Source organism: Canis lupus, chromosome 32 (genome assembly GCF_048164855.1).
Source record: "Canis lupus baileyi chromosome 32, mCanLup2.hap1, whole genome shotgun sequence".
Classification (NCBI taxonomy): Eukaryota; Metazoa; Chordata; class Mammalia; order Carnivora; family Canidae; genus Canis; species Canis lupus.
The window spans coordinates 30093714-30120724 of NC_132869.1; the positions used below are offsets into that span (position 1 = coordinate 30093714).

A 27011-nucleotide genomic window follows, 5' to 3' on the forward strand; every position below is an offset into this window, starting at 1 on the left:
GCCAATGTCCAGTATGGATGAAAGGAAAAAGCAACAAACAAGGAAGCCATTGCAGTAGGGTGAGCTAAGAAGTTTCAAATAAAGTAGCAGTGAGAAGTGACAGGAAAGAAAGAAAAAAATGATAATACTCAGTGTCTAACGAATAAAGGTGAACAGAGAAGAAAGTAAAAAAAGTACCAACATTCTAAGGCTGGGGAACCAATAGAATGATGGCTCCTTAAGTGAAATGAAGAATACATTTAACTGTTCATTTTCCGTAAGGTCATTTTCTGTTCTTTTCATTAACAATAAACATTAGAAACGAAAGTACTTTATTGCATAAATGGCAGATACTAGCTCAAGGCTCAACAGTAATAATATATGAATATTGTATAACTTTTAGAAAACAAAATAAAATATAACATAAATAAACATTAACAACAGATATATATAATCACTGCAGATTATGGATATTATCACATGATGTACTTATGAGTAATATAACATAACTGATATAGTAAAAATATTTATTGAAGATACTATCTACATAACAAAAAATAGCTTTCTAAAATACTACTGATTCATTAATTACTTCAAATCATGGCACTAGATCTTCATTCTTCAATCTACTAATGTGTATCCTTCATACATATCTATTATATATAAAATTTATTCAATAGAAATACAATTAATGCTTACATATACTGGATAATCATGAACTTTGAAAGGATCCTCTAACATTTCAAAGCCACTACTAAATTATTCTCCTTAAATAGTTATATATGTATACATAAATTCCTCTACTGGAGACGGATCTAAGTGGTTCAGTGCTGATGTTACTTGGAAAGAAGTAAAAAAAATTAATATGTTTATTAAATTCCATTTGGCCTAGAGAATATACATTGGTCTTGCATTGTCCTCACTTTGTTAGCATTTTTAGATTTATCTCTAATAAAGACATGGACTACATACCTGGTTGATATCATTGTTATAAAGGACAATGGAAAGAGATTCAAAGTGAAAGTCAAATTGGAGAGTGACATTTTGGTCCACAGAAAGCTTTGAGTCTGTCAAATCTTGTTCTGATGGTTCAAACATAAGTATGAAAATTAAAAAGCTTTAAGTAGGTACATTATTTTAAACTTATTTTAAAAGCTAATGATTTATTATTCTAAATGTGTATCATATTTCTAGGATTCTTTAAACCATATTATGAGACAATTAATTAAAATGGCAATGATTCACTTGACGGGATGGGATGAGCACTGGATGATATGCTGTATGTTGGCAAATTGAACTCCAATAAAAATTTTTTTAATTTAAAAATAAAAAATAAAAAATAAAATGGCAATGATTTATTCTGTATATGTTTAGTACAGGACAAAATGACAGAGGCAGGCCACCTACATTTTTTAAAAAGGAACAAAAAGAAGGGGTCTTATTATGAAATTGGAGGCACAGAAAAATAAAATACTTTGACCTATAACAGACAATTAGTCAGTAACAGATTCTCTGCTAGCATCGTGTAATTCTATTTTTAATTACCTGTATCACCCAACTCAGTACGTTGACAAGAACAGAATATAATTCAACAGCTGAGTCAAACAGAGCTCAAATATAACATGGGACAGGGAGCTTTTGAAATTCCAAGGTAAGAGATTTCAAGAAGTAATTTTGTCCATTCCCTTATCTTTAGGCAAAAACTTTTTAGCCAATAAGAGTAAGAATAGATACTGCTTTCAATCATTCTTACAAAGTGATTTTATCATCTCTATTAGAGACTGATTCTATTCTTTGATCATTTATAGGGAAGCGCTCTTACAAGATGCTAGAAGAGAAAACACTGCATAATTTTAACCAGATAAATGCTTCTCCGATTTGGAAAACACTAGTTTTTTTCCTTCACTCTTCCTGAAAGTAATTCACATTCTAATCTTCATTCTTTTGCAGCTTTCATCTGAATTCACAAGTTTTCCCAAGGACCACATTAACAATATAGCCAGAACCAGATAAACAAATTGACCACAGCTGAACATAATGAGATCATTAATCACATAAAGCCTGCCTGCTATCTTTATTCATCTGTACACAGTTCCTGTCTAACCATACCAACAGCCTGCTTATCTAGCATTTATCCATACTGTAGCATAAACCCAAAATGGGGAGAAGATGCTGGCCTCACTAAGCCCAGGGAGTACTCATTACTATCCACCTGAAACAAAAACCTTTTCTGCACACTGCTCTAGTCATTTATTTTGTGATTTCAAAACACACTGGGTCCAACCACAGAAGAAGCAATATTAATGGTATTATTAACTGGGAGTTTTTTATCTATTACTTTCTGAAGTAACAGCTGATGATCTGAACATTATAAAAGCACAGCAGTATGGGACCATTTATTAGAAGGGCAAGGGATACTTCATCTCTTTTCAGCCATGGAAACATAACCTATTTATAAGTTTAATAAAACATATGATGTTCCATCAATGACTTTAAATGATTAAAACAGATTAAAATTATGTTTTAAATAACTGTTTTGAGCACGAAGGACACTTTCATTTTATAAAAATTATCTTTTAAAAATGAATTTAAAATAATTTTAAAAGATCCCATTCTAATAATGTGGAAAATTCCCTTACATATATGACTATATCACTCTAATAAAACCAAATAAATGAAGCTGTTTTTATACAAAACAACCTTCCTTTGTTGTGGGCCAGTCATCAGTGTAGGATACCGAGATCCTTTTCTCTCAATTATTTTGGAACCTTACTATACTGTGTGCCTAATTTGCTATAATCTCAAGGTCCACCACCTCAGTGGCTTTTGAATTCAGCAAATTCAGCTTTTTTAAGTAAAGGGCCAACATGTATCCTATAGACAATAGGTGGTTTCTCCTCTTACAGAAGACAATGAGCATACCTCCTTTTTTGGGAGTTCCAAGGCAGCCCCAGGCCCTGTACCAAGCCAATTTTCTACAGTAAATACTACAATACTGAATCAGTTCATACCACATTATGCTAGACAACTAAAAAGACACTAAACATACATACGGCATTAACACTAATTTTTCTCCATGATCAAAGCAAAAATCTTCATTAATTTATACCTTTGAGGTTGTCGGGCCCACCCAGAACATCTTTCCTTATTCTTATAGCCTCCTGGATAGTCTGTGTAGGGCTTGGCTGTGAAGAAGCTTCTCCAAGATTTTCTAGCAGAATTTTCATTAAAACTGTTAAGTCATCTTCACTGAGAGCAATCTAGAAAGCAACAGTAAGTTGTTAATATAAAGGAATAAAAACACAGAATATCACATCCATGTTTTAATTTACAGTTCCTCATATTCAATGTCCATCTGAACAACAACAGCAAAAAAAGGAATTGGGGCAGTAAATATAGGAGATAAGTATTTCATCTTGTATAGTATGAGACACTCTGCATGTGGAAAAACACTGCTGCACCCACACCCAAGCCCCTGCATCTGTCACTCTTCATGTCTGTTCCTATCTTTCTTGTATGTTCCTGAACCTGTGCTTCTCTCCCCTTTCCTATCTCCTCATCTCCACTCGGCCTCTCTCTCTTCTGGCTCAGTACCTGCTCCCTCTTCAACTTCACTTCCATCCAAACTCAATACAAGAAGAGTGCTGTTCAATTTCTACCTTCCGCCAAGAAGCTCTCCTGCAATGTAGTTCTTATTCCCCCATACAAATACATCTGGACATGCCTAAGACATTTGTTCAACTCATCAAGAATAATGTCACTTGGAAAATAACCAAAGTGTCTACAAAGAATTTTTTCAAACCAAACCACAGAGCAGGAAAGGAATATCCTATTCATTTCCTACTTTTATAAAAGGGGATATGTGACAAGAAAAAAGGAAAGAAGAGAAAGAGAAAAAGAAAGGAAGGGAGGGAGGAAAAGCAAGAGCTTTTGAATCAGGCAGCTCTGTATCAACCCTACAACTTTAAGACTATGATATTTGCCAAGTTTCTTAGCCTCCTTAAGCCAGGTTTCTCAATCTTTAAAACAGAAATATGGGGTGCCTGGGTAGCTCAGTCTATTGAGTATCCAACCTCTTTATTTCAGCTCAGGTTGTGATCTCAGGGTGCTGGGATCCAGCAAGCTTCACACTGGGCGCAGAGTCAGCTTGTCCCTCTTCCTCCCCCTCTACTCCTCCACCTGCCAGTGTGCACATGCTCTAAAACAAAATCTTAAAAAAATAATAAAACAGAAATAATATCATCTTCCTCATAGGTCGCTATACAACATGAAGCAGCTAGAACAAACGTAGCTGCCACTGGCTCTAAGATCCATTAAACCTTTTAATCTTTCTATCTTTTGTACATTTTTCCTACACATACAGTGGTCCAAAAGACCTGTTTCAAGTACTTAAACACAAATTGATACAGGCATGCATGCATTCACAGCACCTTCTCCTTTGAACACCACAGAACCCTTTGTTCCCCAAATTAGGCCCCTATTGACAGGAAAATTTTCTGATTCCCAGCCTAAATGAAAATGGGGAGATATTTTAGCCTGAAGTAATGACCAAGGATTTCTTGTTTGCTACAAGCCCCAATCCTAGGAAAACAGATGTCACTTTAACTCCCTAGAACTTCCTTGTATCTTCATTCTCATGTGTGATACCAAGAAATAACAACTGCCTGAAAAGCGGCTAACTTCATCACCTCTTCTGGTTTGCTGTGGTGAAAAGAGCAGCTGTATTACATATTTAGACTGACCCTTCAGTAAGTCTGAAGGACAATTTAAGAGATGGCACCACAGATTTTTAAGAACTGTCAAGATGATCTACCCAAAACAACTTACAGGTATCACTTACCATATATCCATTTTAGCTACACTCTAGACCTAGGAAAAGTACACAGACTCAATACCCAAGAAGGAGTGTTCTGAGAGGCCTGGATTGCTGACACATTAGCAGTGGAAACTATACACACTATGGCTGCATTCTTGATTTAACAAGGGTCCTTTTAGTTAAAGTGATGATCATGCTTTGATGTAAAACTGACAGAGCTCTTACTATTTTTTTCTAGTTTCTTTTGAAATACTTCCAGCATAAAGGAAAAGCAGAGAGGATACAATAATCCTCCCCAATATGCCTATCATTTAGCTTTGTCAAATCTTACAAGTTGCTATATTTCCTTTAGGTCTTGTTTCCCCATTATAGATATGGTTGAAGCCCCATGTTTACTTCTGTGAGACCCCATCCCCTCTATGTTCCTTTTCAGAGAAAGACACTATCCTGAATTATTCTTCCCATGAATGCTTTCTTATACTTACCACTACTGCATTCCCTATAAATAATAGATAGCACTGTCCATTGTCTTGCTCATTATAAAACTTGAAATAACATAGAATTATACTATTATTTTACAACACAATTTTTTTCCATTTTTATGTTTAGGATATATCCATTTTAAGTTCTAGCTCACTCACTTTATCTGGTTTATAATGTCTACTGCATGAATATACCATTGTTTGGTCCATATTCTCTTACTGATAAACATATAGGCTTTACTTTTGCTTTCAGCAAACCTATAACCACACAATCTTTGAAAGCAAAGGGAAAAGGTCAAATATTAGCCCTGAGATTTAATCTTTCAATAGTAAGGGAGAAGTTAAAGGAAGAGTCACATACTCTGAAAGAGAGAAGTCTTTATGAATACCCTAGACACTCTTCCCATGTACCATATCTACGCATAACTACACACAGGACCTTTCATCCCTACGATAAACTTCAATTTTAACTTCTTTAATAGAACTCGGCTCCTCTGACCCTTTCTGTTTTATCCAGAACTTACTCTAAACTAATCACAGGTATTAAAAACTACTAAATTTTTATTTGTTTTTCACATGCTCTGTTCAGTCACTCTCTCTCTTCCCCTATCCCCTAGTATTTGGCTTCAATGGTTTTACATACAGGCACACAAAGACCATAGGATTCCTATACTTACATAACTGTCTTTGGCCATTATCATTTCTCCCTGTAAGCCAACATATGACCTGCTAACTACACTATAAGTATTTCCATATTTATATGCTTACCAAGTTACATACTCACCTATTTAAAATGTCTACTTTCTAATTAAAAGAGTGCTTCTTTACATTAAAAATACTCCTAAGCAGGGAGGGACACCTGGGTGGCTCAGTCAGTGAAGTGACTGACTCTTGATTTCAGCTTAGGTCATGATCTCAGGGCGGTAGGATTTAGCCCCACGTCAGGCTCCATGCTCATCATAGAGTCTGCTTGCTCCTTTCCCTCTCCCCACTTGTGCTCTCTCTCAAATAAATAAATTAAGAATTAAAAAAAAATACTCCTAAAGTGCTCTGAGTGTGGCATCTAAATAGTACTTTATGTTATCTTGCTATTCTACTGCCTTAAACTTTAATAGAACTTTCCAAAATTATTAATAATATTTTCAGTAGATTCCAATGAGTTTTTATCTCAGATTTCTTGCTGGATTTACCAGATACGTGACTAACGTGAAATAAAGTGTGAGAATTAGGATGACCTCATTTTCAGTTAACAAAGTATTCCCTTTTAATGCTTCACTACTTTTTTTTTTTTTTTAAGATTTATTTCTTTGAGAGAGCACAAGCAGGAGGGACAGACGGAGAAACTCATGCAGACTCTGCACCTGTGCTAAATGCAGTGCCCAACGCAGGGCTCACTTTCACAACCCTGAGATCATGACCCAAGCCAAAAGCAGCAGTCTGACACCAACCAACTAACTGCACCACCCAGGCACCCCTGCTTCATCACTTGTGATGTATGCTAGAATGGCATTGTGATGAATAATAAAAGCCTACCCAGCAATTTTCATATACTGTACACATATACTTACCAACATAGGTTTTAGTTTTCCTTTTATCTCCATCCCTGGAATTTGCACATACCATGCTGCTGCTAAATTTCGCTGTATGGACAAAAGTAAGTTGACTGGTTTTAAAATTTCAATGTCAGGTTGTGCCAAGCCATTCTGCAAAAGAGTTCTGAAAGATAAACAAGAATTTATTTTATATTTTTGACATTTATGTTTTAGAATGAAGACTATCATATTGTCTAACAGTTTCCATAGTTTACCTAGATATTGAAGGCTGCTATCAGAATTCTTTAAAATATGTTTCTTTTCACAAATCAATCCAAATCAGAATAAATCAAGACCTTTCTGATATAAAACCTACATAATTCTGATTTCAAAGACAGAAAGTATGACTATTACACTATTTACTACTTTCACAAAGACTGTTGAATATTAGCAACTAGCGTCATGCAAACAAATGTTAACATTTGTTTCTTTTTTTAACTTTTTTAAAAAAAGATTTTATTTGTTTATTCATGAGAGACACACACACACACAGAGAGAGAGAGAGAGAGAGAGAGAGAGAGGCAGAGACACAGGCAGAGGGAGAAACAGGCTCCATGCAGGAAGCCCGTCGCGGGACTCAATCCCGGTACCCAGGATCACGCTCTGGGCTGAAGGCAGCGCTAAACCGCTGAGCCACCCGGGCTGCCCAATAAATAAAATCTTAAAAAAAAAAAAAAAAAAAAAAAGTCTTTCAACAGACTCAACACTTTCTCATTTGGATTCAGTAATCCTTTACATACCACACTGAGAATTCCCAAAAGTGGCAAGGTTTAGAAAGGAGAAAAAAAATCTTAACTTTTATTACATTTTAAGAAGTTTTCTCCCATTGACAGAAAATAGCTATAGGCAAAGTGAAGAATAAAAATAAGTCTAAATTAAGTATACTGAGTAAATTTTATTTTTTTTAATTTTAATTTTTTAACTTAAATTCAATTAATTAACATATATTATCAGTTTTCAGAGGCAGAGGTCAGTGATTCATCACTCTTATCACTCTTATATAATACCGAATGCTCATTATATCATGTGCCCCCCTTAATGTCTATAGAATGAAGAAAACTATATAATAAATGTGGTAAGACAAAACAGAGATTCTATGAGGCACGCTAGTTTTATCACTGACCAAAAACCAATGGTCATGGTTTTATAATTATAAAAAGCAAGGATGAGAACCACAAATCATGAGAGTATTTTATCCCTACCAAAGATTTTATGAGAATTCTGTTTCTAGCAGTAGTATACAAATGAATTGTATATTTGTACCTGGACAACTTCAACTGAGTTAGCTGAATGTTCATCTTGTCAATGACTGGAGGAAGAGAATAATGTTCCATAGGAACCAAGCTAAATTTGTTTTCAACTCTGATTAAACCCAGATCTGCTACAATAGCATTTGGCGATACTGAAGACTGAGGAATGATAATAACTGGTGCTTTCAAGTTAATATCCATCAAAAGGCGGAAACTCTTTTGAGCCAAGTCTTTCATGCTGGAAGCAGCTCTTTCTGCAGCCTGGACTGTGGCTGAACTCAAAGCTTCTTTGGCAGTTTGGAAATTGTTGAGGAAGTTCTGTTGAAAGAGACTGATATTTAGATTTATTTATGATTGTATATATGGAGAGTGTAAGTCTAGACAGACACACTCTGAGATACTAACAACCATCACCTCTGATTGTTTAGGTAGAAATCCATAACTTATAACCCTTGAATAACAGCCCTGCTAAGAGGCATAAACAGATAAAAACTCTTCAGCCCATAGCATTTACATGGAAATAATTAGAAGAAAATAACTATATGGCTTTGTTGATCAATTATAATTAAAACCCATAAAATCCAATATTAGTCCTTCATAAAAATATTCTTTTAGCTAAATATCTTTAAGGGTATTTGATAAAACAACACTGAAAATACCTAAATTAAAACACAAAAAAAGTACTTTTAAATTATGTAACAATGGAAATGTGAAAGAATGGTAACAAAGATAACAAAAAATCATCTGGTTATCCATCATGTAAAGGATTTCCTTCACTATAATATTCTGTTCAGCATCTAGGTGTTTAGCACACAGCCCTATTAGTAAATATTTTGACTAAGTTCAAATGTATAGGCAAAGATATTTAGGTCTCAATGAGAAATAAATACATTTAAAAATAAACTTACCAAAAGAGACATGAAGAATTTATGAACATAAACAATTTGGATACAACCCACTTTTAGGCTAAGTTTCCCATCCACTTTAGACATATCAGCATAGGCCTTTCCTTCTGTAGCATCTGGATAAAGAGTCATTTGGAACCTAAAGACTTCATCTCCCAAAATAGAGACAGCCTAAAATTATTAAATTAACTGGTTATTACATCAAAAGAGCTATACTATATCAAAAGAGCTGAAATATAAATAAGTTTCCTAATTAAAAATCCTTAACATATGAAGAAGCACTATTTAAATTCAACCTTCAATAAATTGTTAAAAACACTTTGCTCACAAAACTTTTTCCTATTTCTACAAAAAAAGTTTTAATTAATGGAAATATCAGTCACTTAATTGGTCAGATATAACTTACAAATCATACAGCCTATACACAATGTGAAAGCACATAATAGCCATATTCATATCCAATCCCTAACAAACTGCCTGACACATTACTATTAATGAATATACAACGAACAAATGAATAAAGGCATCTCAACCAAAAATCAAAACAAAATTTCAATATGGAAATTATTTTTCATTTGAAACATTTTCTGATGTTATTTTTTTGGTTTCTATTAATCTGTACATTCTTAGCTAAAACCAATGTGGACCTTGCCATGTATGTTTTCTTCTAGGAGTACTACGGCTTCCAGTCTTAGATTCTACAAAGCTATGGTAATCAAAACAGTATGGTATTGGCATTAAAAGAGACACATAGATCAATGGAACAGACTAGAAGGCCCCAAAATAAACCCATGTACACATGATCAATTAATTTTCAACAAAGGAGGCAAGACTACACAACGAGGAAAGACAATATTTTCAATAAATGTGTTGGACAGCTACATGCCAAAGAGTATAATTATCAACAAAACAGGACAGCTGTATATAAAAGCATAAACTTGGACCACTGTCTTTATGCCATATAACAAATTTAATTCAAAATGAATGAAATACTTGAATCTCTGCCTCTCCCACCCATCTCAATATGGCCCTTTTATCTTTTGTTGTGAAGGTGCTATTCATCTAGTTTTCAAGACTTTTTCAGAGACAATTATGCCACTTGTCTCTGTAGAATTATTATGGCTGTGGGGGGAGGTGAGTTCAAGACCTTCCTACCCTGCCATCTCGAACAGCCTCATCTTCCTGAAACCTGTTTTTTTAAGTACCTTTTTGTGAATGGACAGCAAATCAACATTCGTAATTACTATATCCTTAAGTCTGGCAAACATGTCAGTCTGCTTTGGCTTCACAGAAATAGAGGCATCCATTCCTATGGGAAACATAACATTTACAAACTTTTCATCCAACCCAAGTGACCCAATTTAGTGGTATTTTATCAAGTTAAAAAAATACACTACCAAGATAAAGAATGAATAAAATTACTCTTACACATACTAAAGGTATCAACTTCTATGTATGAGATGCCGAATAAAGGTTACAATATCTTTAAGTGCTACAGGTATTTCATACATAAAAGTTGTGGAAATTTTAAAGACAAACAAAACCAAATTTCAAAGAGAATTAATCACAGGTTTTCAAACAAATATCCTGTGCACTAGCAAGATCACAAGTAGTCACAGAGGAAGACACACAGTATTTCTTAACAAGCACTTATTATGAAAACTAATGCTCTGATAACTAAGCATAAATGAATATAATTTGATGAATAAATATTCATTCTACAATAAAGTGTATCTAAAATATAATCTTTCCCTCCAAAAAATTTTAGTTATTCCCATAATTTCTAAAAGCATAATGATTTTTAAAACCACTCCTTAGTAAAAGAGAATGCCTATAGCTAAGACCCAGTAATAAGTTCAACCTATTACTATGCCATCCATGAGATACTTAGTAATAACTGTTAATAGTACTTACTTTTTAACCTTTTTTTCAAGTGCTTACTATGTACCAATCTCTTTTTCTAAGTATATGTAAATGTGTATATAATCCTAAAAATAATTATTATAACTATCACAACAATCCCATAATAATTATTATAATTATCTCCATTTTACAGAAGGGGAACTAAGATACAGAAAAGTTAATTAATTTTCTCAAGGTCAGCTAATAAGTGTTAGAGCCAAAACTTGAATCTTGGCAGTCTGGTTCAAGAACCCATGGTATAATATGAACCTATTCTTTCATCAAGCTGATGATGGGTAGGTAATGCTTACAAAATTTCCTTTAGGTACTTCTATTTTGATTCTATATGTACAAAAGACAAGGGAAATAAAGATAGTAACATTTTCTTTATTTAGTGAGGAGTTGTGATATTAATTTATCAGTTTAAATTAAGGTTATATTATTCTGAAAATATAAAAGGAACATAAGCAATGAAGCCTTAGATTTATTCTAAAATTTGAAAAATATGTAAGAAATGTTTCATGTCAGCTGTGAATCCTAACAAATCCATGTCCAACATTTCAAAGTACATCTTTGAAAAGTTTCTGCAAGTCTTCAATATAAGTAAACAAAATGATGACTCATATGAAACCTAACATACACAAGCTCACTCTTCCTTGAGGTCTATGTAAAGAAACAGAAATACCTATGCCAAGGAAATCATTACTTACCACGTATTCTAATATCTGCAATGTTACACTTCTGATCACAGACAAAGACATTAAATGCATTTAATTCAGCTATGACCTTTAAATCAAACACATCATCTTGAGAAGTACTGCTAGATACTGAAAAATAACAGAAACCTTGAGATTAGCAAAGTGCAAAGATGGTATAACAGACTAAATAATGTAAAATTCACAAAAAGTACATTTTGAACTATGAAGAATCAAAAAGACTTCCGTTAAGATAACATAAAATTAATATGGATTTTACTCAATTTTAAAATGCCAATCAGAAACGAGTCTATTCCCCTCCAACTTAAGAATAAAAGCAACCTTTAATAGAACCTTGAAATTACAATTTGCTAGATGGAAACTTTCCTATAATTTTTCTTCTGGGAAAAAAGGTTTAGGTCTATGAGGCATAAGTATAAAGAGCTAAAGATTAAAAAATACAAAAAAAAGTATGTGTATTGTCTATAAGAATCACAATCAAATGGATTCCATTAATCTAACTTTGGTCCAGGTCTTGATTGATAAATTCAGGATATATTTTTCTAGAGATATGTCTTGATGAGGGAAACATTCCTTTTCCTATAATACTGTAAAAAAGCACAGGACATCAGTCCTTAATCACTAAGGTGATAACAGCGATTTTTTTCCCCTAAGATATAAATCAAACCATAAAAACTATAATCAAACCATTAAAATCAACTAGAGAGCACAATTGGAAGACTGTTTCTCTGGATTAATAACTTTTGTAGTTTATTGTGAACTTAAACATTGCTCTTTAATTTATCCAATTGTATGTGCACATGTATGTATATATGTATGTTATATAAAGAAGTATTTCCACAGATATTAATATAACAAGTACACAACAATAAAACTCTTTAGTTTATAGCAAAAGTATTGCTCTGACACCTTGTTAAAAAATTCTCATCCTTACATCAGATTTAATATTACTAAAGCTTTATGCTTTAAAGATGTCAGTAATACAGATGTCACTCAAAACACGTAAGGGTCTAAAAATTAAATTACTAGTTTTAGATATTCAAATCACGTCATATGAAAGAAAAATAATTTAGATGATATATGGCTTGAAAACAGGTGCATGTTCACTCAGGATAACATCATATCTAACTCATAGCACAAGCCATATGCTTAAGGAACATATGCCCATAACTTTATGTGATTTAAACTCAATTTTGGTTAGAAACTAAAATGAGTCTGTCTCTTCCATGATATTCTTCTTCCTTTTGTGCCCTACAAAACACTTATGTGACTGACAGAAATGGGCCTTTGTACTATGCATGACTGTATTCATATTTTAATTTCTTCTGTTCTCACTTGCACTGAAGTGAAGGCTGCAGAGACATCAATACAAAGTACCTACGTACAACTTTATTTTATGTAAAGGATAGACAGTGAAATAAAATACAAATAGATGATTAATATTAAAATTTCTTTTAAATCTCTCACAAAATTATCCTGTCCCTACCGCAGAGGTAAAATTTGCTTAGTTTTGAAATTAAATCTGTCAGAGCAGCTATAATATTAAGATGCTAAATATTTGTCTTAGCTTGAAAATATAAGTTATCATATGATTATTAAAAATTCAGACAGAAAGTATTAGACCATGACTCAAAAGTTAATACCAGCTTTGACAACGATATTTCTGGACTCCCCCACAAGTGGTTTCAGCTCAGATGATTCCTTTTCCAAAGAGGAAGGTTCAGAAGATGGAACAGCAGATGATAAGAAATCCATGAAGGATAGTAAAGCTTCCAAATGAAGTACTAAGTCTAAGGATGAAAATGAAACCTAAGATAATAAACAATTAGAGAGGCAGATTTCAGATATGGTGACATTTTTATGTTACATGGTGACATATACTTATTTGTATATGTTGAAGAACAGTTCATTTACGAAAATATCAATTAAGGTTTTTTTTTTTTTTTTTAAGAAAGAACTCACTATTAATCACTGGTTAATGTCAATCAGACAATAAACTGACAGTCTGCCCCCACTCATGCTCAACTGTTATTCAGACCTTAACTGGTGGGTTTTAAGGAAAGATACAGTAAGTAATATAGGGCCTTAGATCAATAACATTTCAGATGCATTCAGGACAGACTATATAAACTCAAATATATCGTAAACTATATCTGTACTGAGCCATACTTTTAGCCTTGTCCTTAATTTTATTCTAACCCTAAAGCCAATATGTAATTCAAATGTTTAATGCTACCATCAATACTAGGCCAAATAATCATGTATAAAATTCCCTTTAAAAGTATATTAATTGTTGGTGAGGGTGCATGGAAAGATGGCTACAAAGCTAGATGTAATCATTAACAGTGCCTTATAGTGAATTAGAAAATACTTATCTCTACTCATTAACTCCACTATGATACTGCCTTATGGTGAATTAGAAAATACTTACCTTCAGTCTCTGTTTGGTATTGTCATGAATGGTTGTAAATTCTGGTCCATCACTGTCTGCCTAGAAATAGTGGAAGATTAAACCATGGGGTTGAAAATACTAAGAACTCAGACATTGAAAAAATATATATACAAATATATACTTATATAGATATATACACATGTACCTACATATATACACACACACATATATATGTACATACACATGCTCTACTTTTCAAGGATGATATGAAAACACTAAAAACATATTTCTTAATGGCAAAGAGGCATGTGCCAAAAATCCTGAAGCATTTCTCACACTCTATAGAAGCAAAAACTAAAATTCTTTATCCTATGTAGGAATAAATGCTAAAGGTAAGGGAAAATGCCAGCATATATAGATTATGATAAATTTGCTTCAGATTACCACAAAACTTTGTACATACTCACTTATTCAATATAAGGGTTAGTTCAAAAGATTATTGTTGGATGCTTGCTAATTCACTGTAATCAATGAGCTTTAGAATGAAAAATTATAGGGAGGAAAATTGAAATATGAAATATGGGAGAATTACACAACTTCATATATTCAAATATTAAAGAATCCTAGAAGGAAACCAGGTACCTTTGTCAGTGACATTTTTAGCAGCGGCTCCTCAGTTACATTAGAAGAGTTAATAATGTGAAGCGGCTCTCCTACAGAGTCTAAAAATAAAAAACACAGGGCCACTCCAGTAAGTCTTTCAGACATTTCAAATGTATTTTTAAACAGAATTTTAAGGCTTATATATCATACCTCAATAAAAGTGGCTTTGAAAAAAAAAAACTCCATAAAAATTTTTGAAAAAAACCCAGTACCAGTCAATTATAACTTTTGTTAATATTTACACTACTGGTATTATTCATTTGAACAAATCAGAAAGAATATATTGAAGAAAAAAGCTATAAAATAAACTAAGGATTATTCTCAAGATGTTTGCTTTAAAGTTAGCCCCTAGAGTTCCTATAACTTTAAACATCCATAACAATTTTAAAAGTTGGCTTGATACACAATAAAAAGTGTATTCAGATATATTCTTACTTTATGGTAACTATATAGAAAATAAATTTTTAAATATCAAATTCCTTTTTATCAACATAAGAAATTTAATTAACTAAATAATTATGGTAACATTAATAAATGTACTTACTACTGACAAAAAGGTATAGACCATGTCTCTAACATGAATAATTTACACAGACTATACTTCACACTTACCACTGAACTCAAAGCATCGCATACTAATTTTTTTTAAATAAGCTTTAGCAGTCAGGTCATAGGGTTTAACTTTAGCTTCCATTCCAAGCTGCAGGACATTCAGTTCATGTAAAGGCCTTCCTTTCTTTTCTGCTTTTTTCATCAAAGTAATCACAACCTAGAAAAGGCCCCAGTATTATCACATACAATTCCACTAATATATCATGAAGGTAAGTCAACAATTTCATAGCCATTCAGACTGATATAATAAAAAAAATTCACATAATATAAAGATGTGTACTACTATTTGTGCCTAGAAAATTGCCTAGTGTTATTTACTTTGGAAAGTACACTTACTTGTTGGGACTTCTGAAACACTGCCAGTGTATTCTAGTGATCCTTAAGGTAAGATTTAAAAAAACAAAGAAAGTAGTTCTGCCTAATTCTCAGAAGTTCTAGTCTGATGGATGGCCTTTCATCTGGAAATCTATTTGATAAATGGTCAATTTTTATACTAATCCTAAGGCAAGCTTTCTCAAGCTTGATACCATTGACATTTTGGACTGGATAATTTTTTGTAGTGAGGGAGTAGATCTGTGCATTTTAAGATGTTTAGTGGTAACAGTGGTCTCTCACACTGGTTGTCAGCAGTTCCCTCTCCTCAGATGGTGACAACCAAAAATGTCTTAAGATAGTGTCACATACTGGCTTGGGGGAATGCAAATTTGCCTCCCCTGCTTTCCATGTCTTCAGGGAATGGAACTATAATAGTATTTATTATAAATGACATTAAAAACAGCTTATGGGTTTTCTATGCATACTTGTTAATGAAGCTCATTTGCAAATAGAATGATTCATCTATCATTGTTTCAATTATTAAAGCTTATCTGCAATAACTCTAATATTAACCACAAAAACATTAAAGTGTTAAGGTGAAAGAAATTAGTTGAAAAGCATATATTTCAGATAAGAAAAGTAGAACTCACTTGTTTTAAAGTTTATTATTTTTAACTTAGAGGAAGAACATGATCTCTACTATAATGATGAAGGGAGGGCAGCCAGGGTGGCTCAGCAGTTTAGCGCCACCTTAAGTCCAGGGCCTGATCCTGGGGACCTGGGATGGAGTCCCGCATGGGGCTTCCTGCATGGAGCCTGCTTCTCCCTCTGCCTGTGTCTCTGCCTGCCTCTTTCCCTCTCTCTCTCACTGTGTCTCTCATGAATAAATAAATGAAATCTTTAAAATATATATATATATGTTTTTTTAAAATATATATATATATATATGTATATATATATATATATAATGATGAAGGGATTTTGCAAGAAAGTTCTTGCAAGTCCCTGGGTCTACTACATTTTCTCATCTACTCACCCAGCTCCTTTCCTGATCTCCTTTTCTCAGACTCTACTTATATTCCTTAAAAGCTCATCTCAAATGTCACTTCCTCCAAAAAATGTTCCCTGACACTCTCATCCTGCTTAGATGCCCCCTGCTTACTATTATAGCCACAATGTCCTCAGACACTTTTGTAATGGGAGCACTTACAAAAATTTTAATTGTTTTCTTGTTCAGAGTTTCTGCCTTTTAACTCTATCCTCAGCACTTAGCACATGCAATGGATATTTGAATGTGCAAATACAGACAAGGAAAATCCACTTACTCTTTCCTCAAGACTCTGCAGACGGAAAGCAGATAGTGGTAATAGAACATATTTCTTTTTTTTTTTTTTTTAAAGATTTTATTTATTTATTCATGATAGTCACACAGAGAGAGAGAGGCAGAGACACAGGCAGAGGGAGAAGCAGGCTCCATGCACCGGGAGCCCGACGTGGGATTCGATCCCGGGTCTCCAGGATCACGCCCTGGGCCAAAGGCAGGCGCCAAACCGCTGCGCCACCCAGGGATCCCTAGAACATATTTCTTAACGGAAAAGAGATCTGTGCCAAATATATCATATATATTTGCATGTATATTATATATGATAATATAACATTTTAAAAATATAGACATATTTTTACATGTTTTATTCTAATAAGGGTTTCTAAAATTTACAAAGGATTTCTGTCACTACTTCCCTTTCCTAACTTTCTAATATGAAATCCAAAGCAAGCTACATCCCTAAAATCATCTGAAAAGCATGTTACAGGACAAGTTACCATGTTCTCTATGAAATAGTATATACCCCAAATATAACTCATCTTTCATAAACTCTCAAATTTACTACAAATTGTATTGCTACATACAAATTATAAATAGCCTACATTGAGATTTTTTTTCATACATATCAATAATCCACAAGTTTTAGGAGAGGTGATTTCAAATATCTATTATTTATTCACTTTATAGAAATAGATGACAATTATATACCTCTTTGATTTCAAAATTCAGCAGCACATTAATAATGTCTACAGATCTCATTTCTTCCACTCCAGCTGTTGAAGTACCATGGGAAGCATGTACATCTTGTTTTGCTGTAGAAATTTCAAGCGGTCCTTTAATTTCACCTAAAGATGTTAAAAAGAAATTCTTTCATTTCCATCCACACATTTTTTTTCCACAAATACTCATTGAGGACATGTATGAGTATTCTGGACCTGTGTAAACTCTGAAAATCCACAAATTAGTAACACGTAGCTCCAGCCCTTAGAAAGCTTATGGTTTAACAGAAGAGATATAAACATTTAAAATACAAAGAGAAGATGCAGACTACACCTGGTCACATTAAATGGACAAATGTTAATAGACTATAGAAAACTGTAGAAAATACAGAACATAAAATGGTTATGGGGAGGTCAAGAAAGGTTTAATAAGAGAGTTATCATTCAGGTAGAGCTTAAGGACCTCCTCATACAGAGAAGACATCCAAGAATAAGATATTTTGGAAAATCATAGCACATCATGATAGGTTTTGGAAACAGAACAGAGTTTGCTATGATTAAATCATGAGGAGGATAACAAGAGTTAAGGCTAGAAAAGAAATAAAATGGGAGGGATGCTTACAACCTCTCATGCCATACAAAAAAGCAAAAGTAAAGCTGTATGAAACTGATACTGTGCTGAAATTCACATACCCTGAAATGCAATAAAATTGCTTTGTAAATTGTAATACACAAAACTAATAATAGTTATCATATGCCCAGTGCTTACTTCTGTGCTAGTCACTATGCTATATATGGATTGTCTCATTTCATCCTTATATCAACCCTTCAAGATAGAAACTTTACTATCTTCATTTCAGATGAGCAAATTGAGGTTCAGACAGTCAGGATGTTGCCCAACATCACAGAGATAGCAAATAATAGAGTCCAAACTCATCAGTCCCATGACAGCCTGTACTGCCAACTAACCCTCAATTTCATTACATTAGTTATCAATACTATTGCAGTGAATGTTATCTATGATCACTAACACAAGAATATTATACCATAAACCATACCAGAAAACCATATGGAAAACCACTGTTGTCAATTATTAACTCTGATAAAGAAATACATAGGGTGAGGTTTCTTAGCTATCACCTTATTCCAGTACTGTTCCAAAGCGTGATCCAGGGGAAATAACTCTAGCAAATATTTTGCTTTTACAAAATAATTCCTGAAATAGGTAAGGAGTTATTAAATAAGAAATAAAAAGCATTAATCACTTTCAAAAATGATAAATTGAAATTCATTACAATTAACTAATTCTATTGATAAAAGAGCCATTAAAAGAATGAAAAGCAAATCACAGATAGGGATAGGATATTTCTATGCCAATATCAGCACATATACATGTAACACACTAAACCAAGAAGGGCTCATATACAGAATGAATGAAGAACTCCAATATATCACTAAGAAAGAAAACTCAATGAAAATAATAGTCAATAGACTTGAGTAGTCATGTCATAAAAAAAGATATCCAAATGGTCAGTAATGAGTATGATCCAAATGGTCATATGAAAAGGTTTCAGTTTCATTAATAATCAGGGAAAAAATAAGAACCATAGAAATCCCACTGTGTATCAGAAAGGATAGCTAAATTTAAAAATATTGACAATACCAAGGACTAGTGATAACATGAAACAATGGGATGCCCGGGTAGCTTAGAGGTTGAATTTCTGCCTTTGGTTCGGGGCATGGTCCCAGGTCCTGGGATCGAGTCCCACAACGGGCTAGATGACAAAGAACCTACTTCTCCCTCTGCCTGTCTCTGACTCTCTCTATGTCTCTTATGAATAAATAAATAAAACCTTATTTTAAAAAGAGAGAAAATGTGAAACAACTCTCATACATTGCTGGTAAATTGGTACAATTGGTATAATCATTCAGAAAATCGTTTGGTGTATGAGCCTAACATGTAAGGCCTACCTATACAACCAAAAGAAGACAGTATATATGTGTAACAAAAGACATGTTCATATTCATAGCAACTTTATTCAAGACAGTCAAAAAATGGAAACAGTCCAAATGCTTTCTATCAAAGGTAGAATTGATAAAATAATATTAATGCATTCACATGATGAATATGAGCAGGATTAAAAGAACTACTGCTACACATAAACAACATGGAGGAATTGCACAAACGAAATAATGACTGAAAAAAAAAAAGGAAAACCAAAGAATAAATTCTGTATGACTCCATTTTTGTAAAATTCAAGAATGGGCAAAACTGATCTACCCGTGGTATTAAAAATTAGGAAGACCATTAATTCTGGTGGATTGAAGGGTAGGGTGGGTGTTTGGTACTGATTAGGAAGGGGCACAGAAAAGGCCTTCTGAAAAAAAAAAAAAAAAGAAGAAGAGGCCTTCTGGGACAAGCTGAAAATGTTTTATATATTAACCATGGTGATTAACAGCTACATGGTATAGCTATACATAAAAATTCACTGAATTGTACACTTAAGATTTGTGTTTTTTACTATTTGTGCTTCGTAATAAGAGTTTTTAAAAAAGGTTTTTTAAATAATAAAAATACAGTAAGATACCATTTTTCACTTAGCATTTATTTAGCAAAAATTTTAATACAGAAAGATGAACTGGTGGGAGTGCAAAAATAGTACACATTCTAAGGGAAGCAATTGGTAAGATGTGCCAAAAATGTTCAATTAAATTAATTAAATTCATTAACTTAACATATATTAAGTTAATAATACCCTTCAATCAAATAGCTCTAGTATTCCCCCACAGATATCATGCACTTATAAAACTGTATGGACAAGGATATTCAGGCAATGTGGTAAAAGACTTTTAAAACCATCTGGAATGTCAATGAACACAGACTTGCTAAATAAATTATAATACTTCAAGACAATTTAATATCAGGTAGCCATTAGAAAGAATAGACAGATCTGTACATAGTATATTTATAGAGAATGAACACCAAAATAAACTGTTATTTAAATGAAAAAAGCAAAGTGCAGAAATACACACACACACACATTTATAGGATAGTACCATTTTTTTGAAAATATGATTATATATGTCTGTGCATATAATATATATATAGAAAACAGTTTATAAAATTAAGTCTGGTAGTTACTTTGCCTTTAAATTAAAAAGCCATTGCAACTAATAATTTAAATTCTCTGAATTTTTATGGCAGGACAATTTTTCAGTATTTTCTTTGCTAAGGCGTAATTTATCAAATGTTTCAACTCTTAAGGATATTTTACTACAAAACCTAATTTAGAAATCAGATTAAGTATGTTACCATAGCTTACTGCCAACTTTGAATACTTTCATTTGTATACATGCAAATTCAATAATTATTTCAAGAATCCACCAGATTTAAAAAGCTTCTTTATGGTTCTCCTAACTTATGCAACTTAGAAAAAGTTCTGAACCTGTAACTGACTGTTGACATAACTAAGAGTCCATCAGCCCTTACTACAGTTTTATTTGATATTTATTCAACAAATAACATCTTCTTTGATTTCATGGGAACACAAATCACAATTTATAAATATATATTTGTTAATTTTATAGTCTGTCGCCCCTACTAAATTATAAAATAAGTGGATATGTGTATTATGCCACCTACTGTCAGTCTCTCACCTGTCTTTTGTACTCCTGGTTTCATTTTATTTACGTCTTCAGGAGCCTCACCGAGATTTTCTGCTAGTATTCTAAATAAAAGATTAAGATCTTCTTGATTCAGATTAACCTGTAAAATATCATTAAAAGACAAAGATTCTTCATTTTAAAATGTAAATTTTAATAGAGAAAATAAATTTCTATTTATAAGACATAAAAGAAAGAATAACCTTAACACAATGACTGAAAAATTATATATTCACTACACACTTAATTATTTCACTACTTATTTCATTTTTAAATTTTTCTAAGATAATAAAATGTTTGGAGAAAAAATGTGATTTATAAGTCAGTATTAGTTTCATCTACTTTATAAATCATAGTGAAAGATAATAATCAAAGAAATCAGATCTAAAAAAAGTGACAAACTCAGAAAAAAACAAAAATTCTACATTTTTAAAAATAATACCACCAATGAAATAAAAAGGCTATCTTCAATATAAAAAATAAGCTTTTCCCTCAATGCTATAGAGGTACTTAGATATCCCTAAAAGTATGGGTATATAACATATAGAATGAGATATAATATGCTAATATATAACTTACACATAGATCTCTGCTATTGCGTACATATAGCAAATTTAAAAGTTAAGTATGGAAGTGCTTGGGTGGCTCAGTCAGTTGAGCATCTGCGTTGGGCTCGGGTCATGATCCCGGGGTCCTGAGTCCTACATCTCGGGCTCCCTGCTCAGTGGGAAGCCTACTTCTCCCTCTCCCTCTGCTGCTAACCCTGCTTGTGCTCTCACATGCTCTCTTTCTGTCAAATAAATAAAACCTTTAAAAAAAAAAGTTAAATAATGGAGAGGGGTCCAAGACGGTGGCATAAGAAGATGCTGAATTTGCCTCCAATGTACACACTAAATATACTACTACATATGGGTCATTTTTCCCTGAGAAAGACATGAATCCTGATAAACTGCTCTTCAAAACAAAAGATAAAAGGACCACAATGAGATGAGTTGGAGAGGAAGAGACAGACATGGTCTCCCAAAAAAGCTTACCCCCAGAGATCCTTCTCTCTTCGTCACACAAAAGAGAAGGATCTCACCAGACAGGTTCTTCTCAGGGAGAAGTGAGGAGTTGGTGGTCCTCATGGGGTACCCGTGCCCTGGGATTTGTACCACAGCGAGGAGCCCCTAGAATGTCTGGCTTGGAAGAGCAATAGGGCTGAACTCCAGGGGTCCCAAAGTGCTAAGACAAACATTCCCCTCTTAAAGGGCTTGCCCCAAGATCCAGGGGAAAAACAGCAGTTTGAAAAGCACCTAGACTATATGTGAGGGAAATTCACTTGCTGATCTGGGGGCACTGGTAGAAGGAGAAGACATCTGAAATAAACCTGGGAGACTGACATGCTAGCAGATACCACTGTTGCACTCACCATATAGCCTGCTAGCATAGACAAGAGAGCTCAGACACAGCACCCTCCCAGAGCCTTGCTGGGATGAGTGGGGGAGCAGTCACGACAGTTGCTGAGCCTGGAGTACACTGGCAATTGCAGTGCTCCCTAGCAACCTGGCTGGCCCAGAGGAATTCTCCCACTTCCTAGCTAAATTTTGCAAATGCAAGCAGTTGCAATACACCCGTGGCTAAAGAGATGGGGAGTGCTCCTGGCATTTTTCCACTCCCAGCCTAAAGTTAGTACACTGCACACAAGGCACTGAAGCCCATGGACACAGGCAGTTAAGACATTTTCCCAGAGCCTTCCTGAAGCCAGTGAGCGTGCTCTGCCCCCTACACTCAACAGGTGTCTTCCTAAAGGCAGGAGGCATGTGCAATCCACAAAGTCAATACCCTTCAATCTCCTGGTCCTGCTAGTCAAGAGGGTTGGTGTTCCAGAGCTCCACAGGACCATAACAATAAAAAAGACAGTTCTTAGTGCAAAGACAGCATACTGAAACATACCCTCAGTCTGTGAAAAAGACCTATTCACTCAACCTTGAGCATCAGCCTAAGGGACAGACTTCAGGTTTTCCACACACCTAGAGACTAAGGAGGTGTTTCCAGGGTATGACAGGGAGACACTAGCCTTGCACATCCCCTTAGCCTCATTACAGCTAGACAAGACTTCCTAGAAAGGAGTTCATGCACTCCTTTATACACCAACTTATAAACCGATTTTTTCAATTGTTGTTCAATGGAGACCTTCACATCTCCTCATCTGGAGCCCAGCAAAGATATTGAATGCAGTCCCAAAGGACTGTATATATTTGAATATTTTAAAAGCTGTTGCCTGAGAGTCTGGCTTCTAATCAGCCTGAAACTAGGTGCTAAATAACTTTCCTCCTCTGGGATTCACTCACAGATCTTGACAGACCCTAAACAATGGGTCCATACCAATAATAAATCAGGTGGTTTAGGCAACCACAAAAGTTCAAGAGAAAACAAGCTATGGCAATGCTGAATGAGAAGGATCATCCCCTAACCAAGGCCATTCAAGACAGAAAAAAGCAGCTGTTTCACTTAATAATTAGAAACAAAAACAGAAAGTCAAGCAAAATGAGCAAATAAGTATTTTCAAATAAGAGAATAAGACAAAACCTCAGAAAAACACCTAATGACCTAGAGATAAGAAATCCACCCTATAAAGAATTAAAGTTATGATCATAAAGCTATTTACTGAACTCAGGAGAAGAATGGGTAAACACAGTGAGAACTTCCACAGGGAGTTATAAAATATAAGAAAGTACCAAACAGGAGTCAGAGAACTAAGATACAAAAAACTGAACTGAAAAATACATTAGAGGGATTCAATAGCAGAGTCGATGAAGGAGAACAGATCAGTGAACAAGAGGATAAAGCAACAAAACTCACTAAGACAAAGCAACAACATTCTTAAAAAATTTTTTAAATGAAGCTATGTTAAGGGATCTCTGGGACAACAACAAACAGAAGAACATTAACATTATAGAGGTCTCAGAGGAGAAAAGAGGGGAAGAAATAAAGCCTGTAAACTTCTCTAACCTAGGGATTGAAACAGACATTCAAGTCCATGAAGCCCAGAAAGTACCAAAAAGAAAAAAAAAAAAAAAAAAAAAAGAATCTAAGAAGCACTATACCAAGACACATTATAATTAAAATGTCAAAAACTAAAGATAAAGAGAGAATCTTAAAAGCAGTAAGACAAAAACACCTGTTAGGTTTAAGGGAAACTCCATAAGGCTTTTGGAAAATTTCTTAGCAGAAACTTTACAAGTCAGAGAAGTAGGATGACATATTCACAGCACTAAAAAAAAAAAATTCCAACCAAGATTACTCTACCCAGCAAGTTTATCATTCAAATAGAAGGAGAAAGTGTTTCTCAGACAAGCAAAAGCTAAAGGAGTTTATAACCACTAAACGAGCCTTACAAGAATGTCAAAAAGACTTCCTTAAGATGAAAAGAAACGGCACTAATTAATCAAGAAAAACACAAAAGTAAAAATATCACTGGAAAGGGTAAATATATAGTAAAAATAGTAGATTAATCACTTGTAAAACTACTAAAAATGTTAAAAAACAAAAGTAGTAAAAATAAAAGATGTAAAAAGTGACAGCAAAAACAAACTCTGAAAAAAAAAAAAAAAAAAAAAAAAAAAAAAAAAAACTCTGGGGGATCCCTGGGTGGCTCAGTGGTTTAGCACCAGCCTTTGGCCCAGGGCGCGGTCCTGGAGTCCCGGGATCAAGTCCTACATTGGGCTCTCAACATGGAGCCTGCTTCTCCCTCTGCCTGTGTCTCTGCCTCTCTCTCTATGTCTATCATAAATAAATAAATAAATCTTTAAAAAAAAAAAAAAAAAGAACAAACTGTCGGGGGGTAGGGAATAAGGAGTAGTTTTGGATGTGTTCAAATTTAAGATATGTTCAAATTTAAGTAGTTATCAATTTAAAATAGTCTCCCATATGCACAGGATAAATTATGTAAGCCTCACAGTAAGCACAAAGCAAAAACATCAGGTAAATACACAAGAGAAAGGAATCTATATATAATATCAAAGAAAGTCAGCAAACCACAAGGGCATAGAATAGGAAAAGAAGAAAGGAACAGAGAGGAACTACAAAAACAACCAGAAAACAATTAACGAAATAGCAATAAAGTATATACCTATCAACAATTTCTTTAAATGTAATGGACTAAATTCTCCAATTAAAACACAGAGCGGCTAAGTGGATAAAATAAACAAGACACATCTATATACTGTATTTTGAACATAGATGCAAAATCCTTAAAAAAATATTAGCAAACCAAATTCAACAATAGATTATGAAGATCATACACCATGATCATGTGGGATTTATTCCAAAGATGCAAGGATGGTTCAATCAATCATGAAGGATAGAAATCACATAATCATCTCAATAGAGGCAGAAAAAGCATTTGACAAAATTCAACATCCATTTATGATAAAAAGTCAACAAACCAGGTATTCAGGGAATGTACTTCAACATAATAAAGGATATATGTGAAAACCCCATAGGTAACATCATACTCAAGGGTAAAAGGCTAAAAAAGCTTTTTCTCTCAATCAGAAACAAGACAAGGATGCTCACTCTTACCACTTCTATTCAACATAATATTGGAAGTCCTAGTCATAGTAATTAAGTGAGAAAAAGAAATAAAAGGCATCCAAATTGAAAAAGAAGTAACACTGTCATTCTCTGAAGATCGCATGATACTATATATAGAAAACCCTAAAGACTCCACCAAGAAACTCTTAGAACTAATATATGAATCAGTAAAGCTACAGGATACAAAATTTATATACCAAAAAAATCTATTGTGTTTCCTTACCCTAATAACAAACTGTCAGAAAACCAAATCAAGAAAACAATCCCATTCACAATCACACCAAAAAATAAAATAAAATACTCATCCACTGATAAAAGAAATTGAAGGAGACGCAAATAAATGGAGAGAAACTCCATGCTCATGGATTAGAATAATTAACAATGTCCATACTACCCAAAGCAATCTAAAGATTCAATGCAATCCCTATCAAAATTCCAATGGTATCTTTCACAGAACTAAAACAAATAATTCTAAAACTTGCATGGAAATACAAAAGATCCTGAACAGCCAAAACAATCTTAATAAAGAAAAAAGCAAAGGTATCATTCTCCTTTATTTCAAACTATACTACATAGTTAATGCAGTCAAAACAGTATGATACTGGGTATAAAAACAGACACATAGATCAGTGGAACAATTTAGAGTCCAGAAATAAACCTACGTAAATGCAGCCAACTACTTTATAAAATGGAAGCAAGAGTATATATTGTAGGGAAGGGACAGTCTATTTTAATAAATGATGACAGGAAAAATGGACTGCTACATGTAAATGAATAAAACTGGACCACTTTCTTATATTATATAAAAAAACTAACTCAAATGGATGAAAGTCTTGAATGTGAGACCTAAAAAACAAACAAAACAAAACAAAACAAAAAGTATAGTTGTTAAGCTCCTTAACAACAGTCTTAAAGACTTTCCTTAGATCTAACTCTAAAGGCAAGGCAACAAAAGGAAAAGTAACCAATTGGAACTACATCAACTAAAAGGCTTCTGCACCAAAAATACAAAATCTATCAGTAAAATGAAAAGGCAACCTTTCATTTGTAATTCATTTTCCCTTCATGAAAAGGGAAAAGATATCTGCAAATCATGTATCTAA

General features: G+C 33.7%; 1 protein-coding gene across 5 annotated transcripts in view; it reads right to left on the reverse strand.

Moving 5' to 3' along the window:
• The window catches only part of VPS13C (vacuolar protein sorting 13 homolog C), a 168828-nt gene that overhangs the window by 64290 nt on the left and 77527 nt on the right, over nucleotides 1–27011 (reverse strand). For all 5 annotated transcript variants that reach the window (XR_012022719.1, XR_012022721.1, XM_072808964.1 and 2 more), the window contains 13 exons: nucleotides 21325–21433; nucleotides 17657–17793; nucleotides 15310–15466; nucleotides 14677–14756; nucleotides 14074–14133; nucleotides 13286–13451; nucleotides 11637–11753; nucleotides 10230–10333; nucleotides 9028–9195; nucleotides 8133–8437; nucleotides 6846–6993; nucleotides 3089–3239; nucleotides 952–1061 (listed from right to left, as the gene is read on the reverse strand). Coding sequence is in view for 3 of the 5 variants with exons in the window: in XM_072808964.1 (XP_072665065.1) it covers nucleotides 952–1061; nucleotides 3089–3239; nucleotides 6846–6993; nucleotides 8133–8437; nucleotides 9028–9195; nucleotides 10230–10333; nucleotides 11637–11753; nucleotides 13286–13451; nucleotides 14074–14133; nucleotides 14677–14756; nucleotides 15310–15466; nucleotides 17657–17793; nucleotides 21325–21433 (1812 nt within the window). In the remaining 2 variants the exon portion in view is untranslated. The remainder of the gene's footprint in view (nucleotides 1–951; nucleotides 1062–3088; nucleotides 3240–6845; nucleotides 6994–8132; nucleotides 8438–9027; nucleotides 9196–10229; nucleotides 10334–11636; nucleotides 11754–13285; nucleotides 13452–14073; nucleotides 14134–14676; nucleotides 14757–15309; nucleotides 15467–17656; nucleotides 17794–21324; nucleotides 21434–27011) is intronic.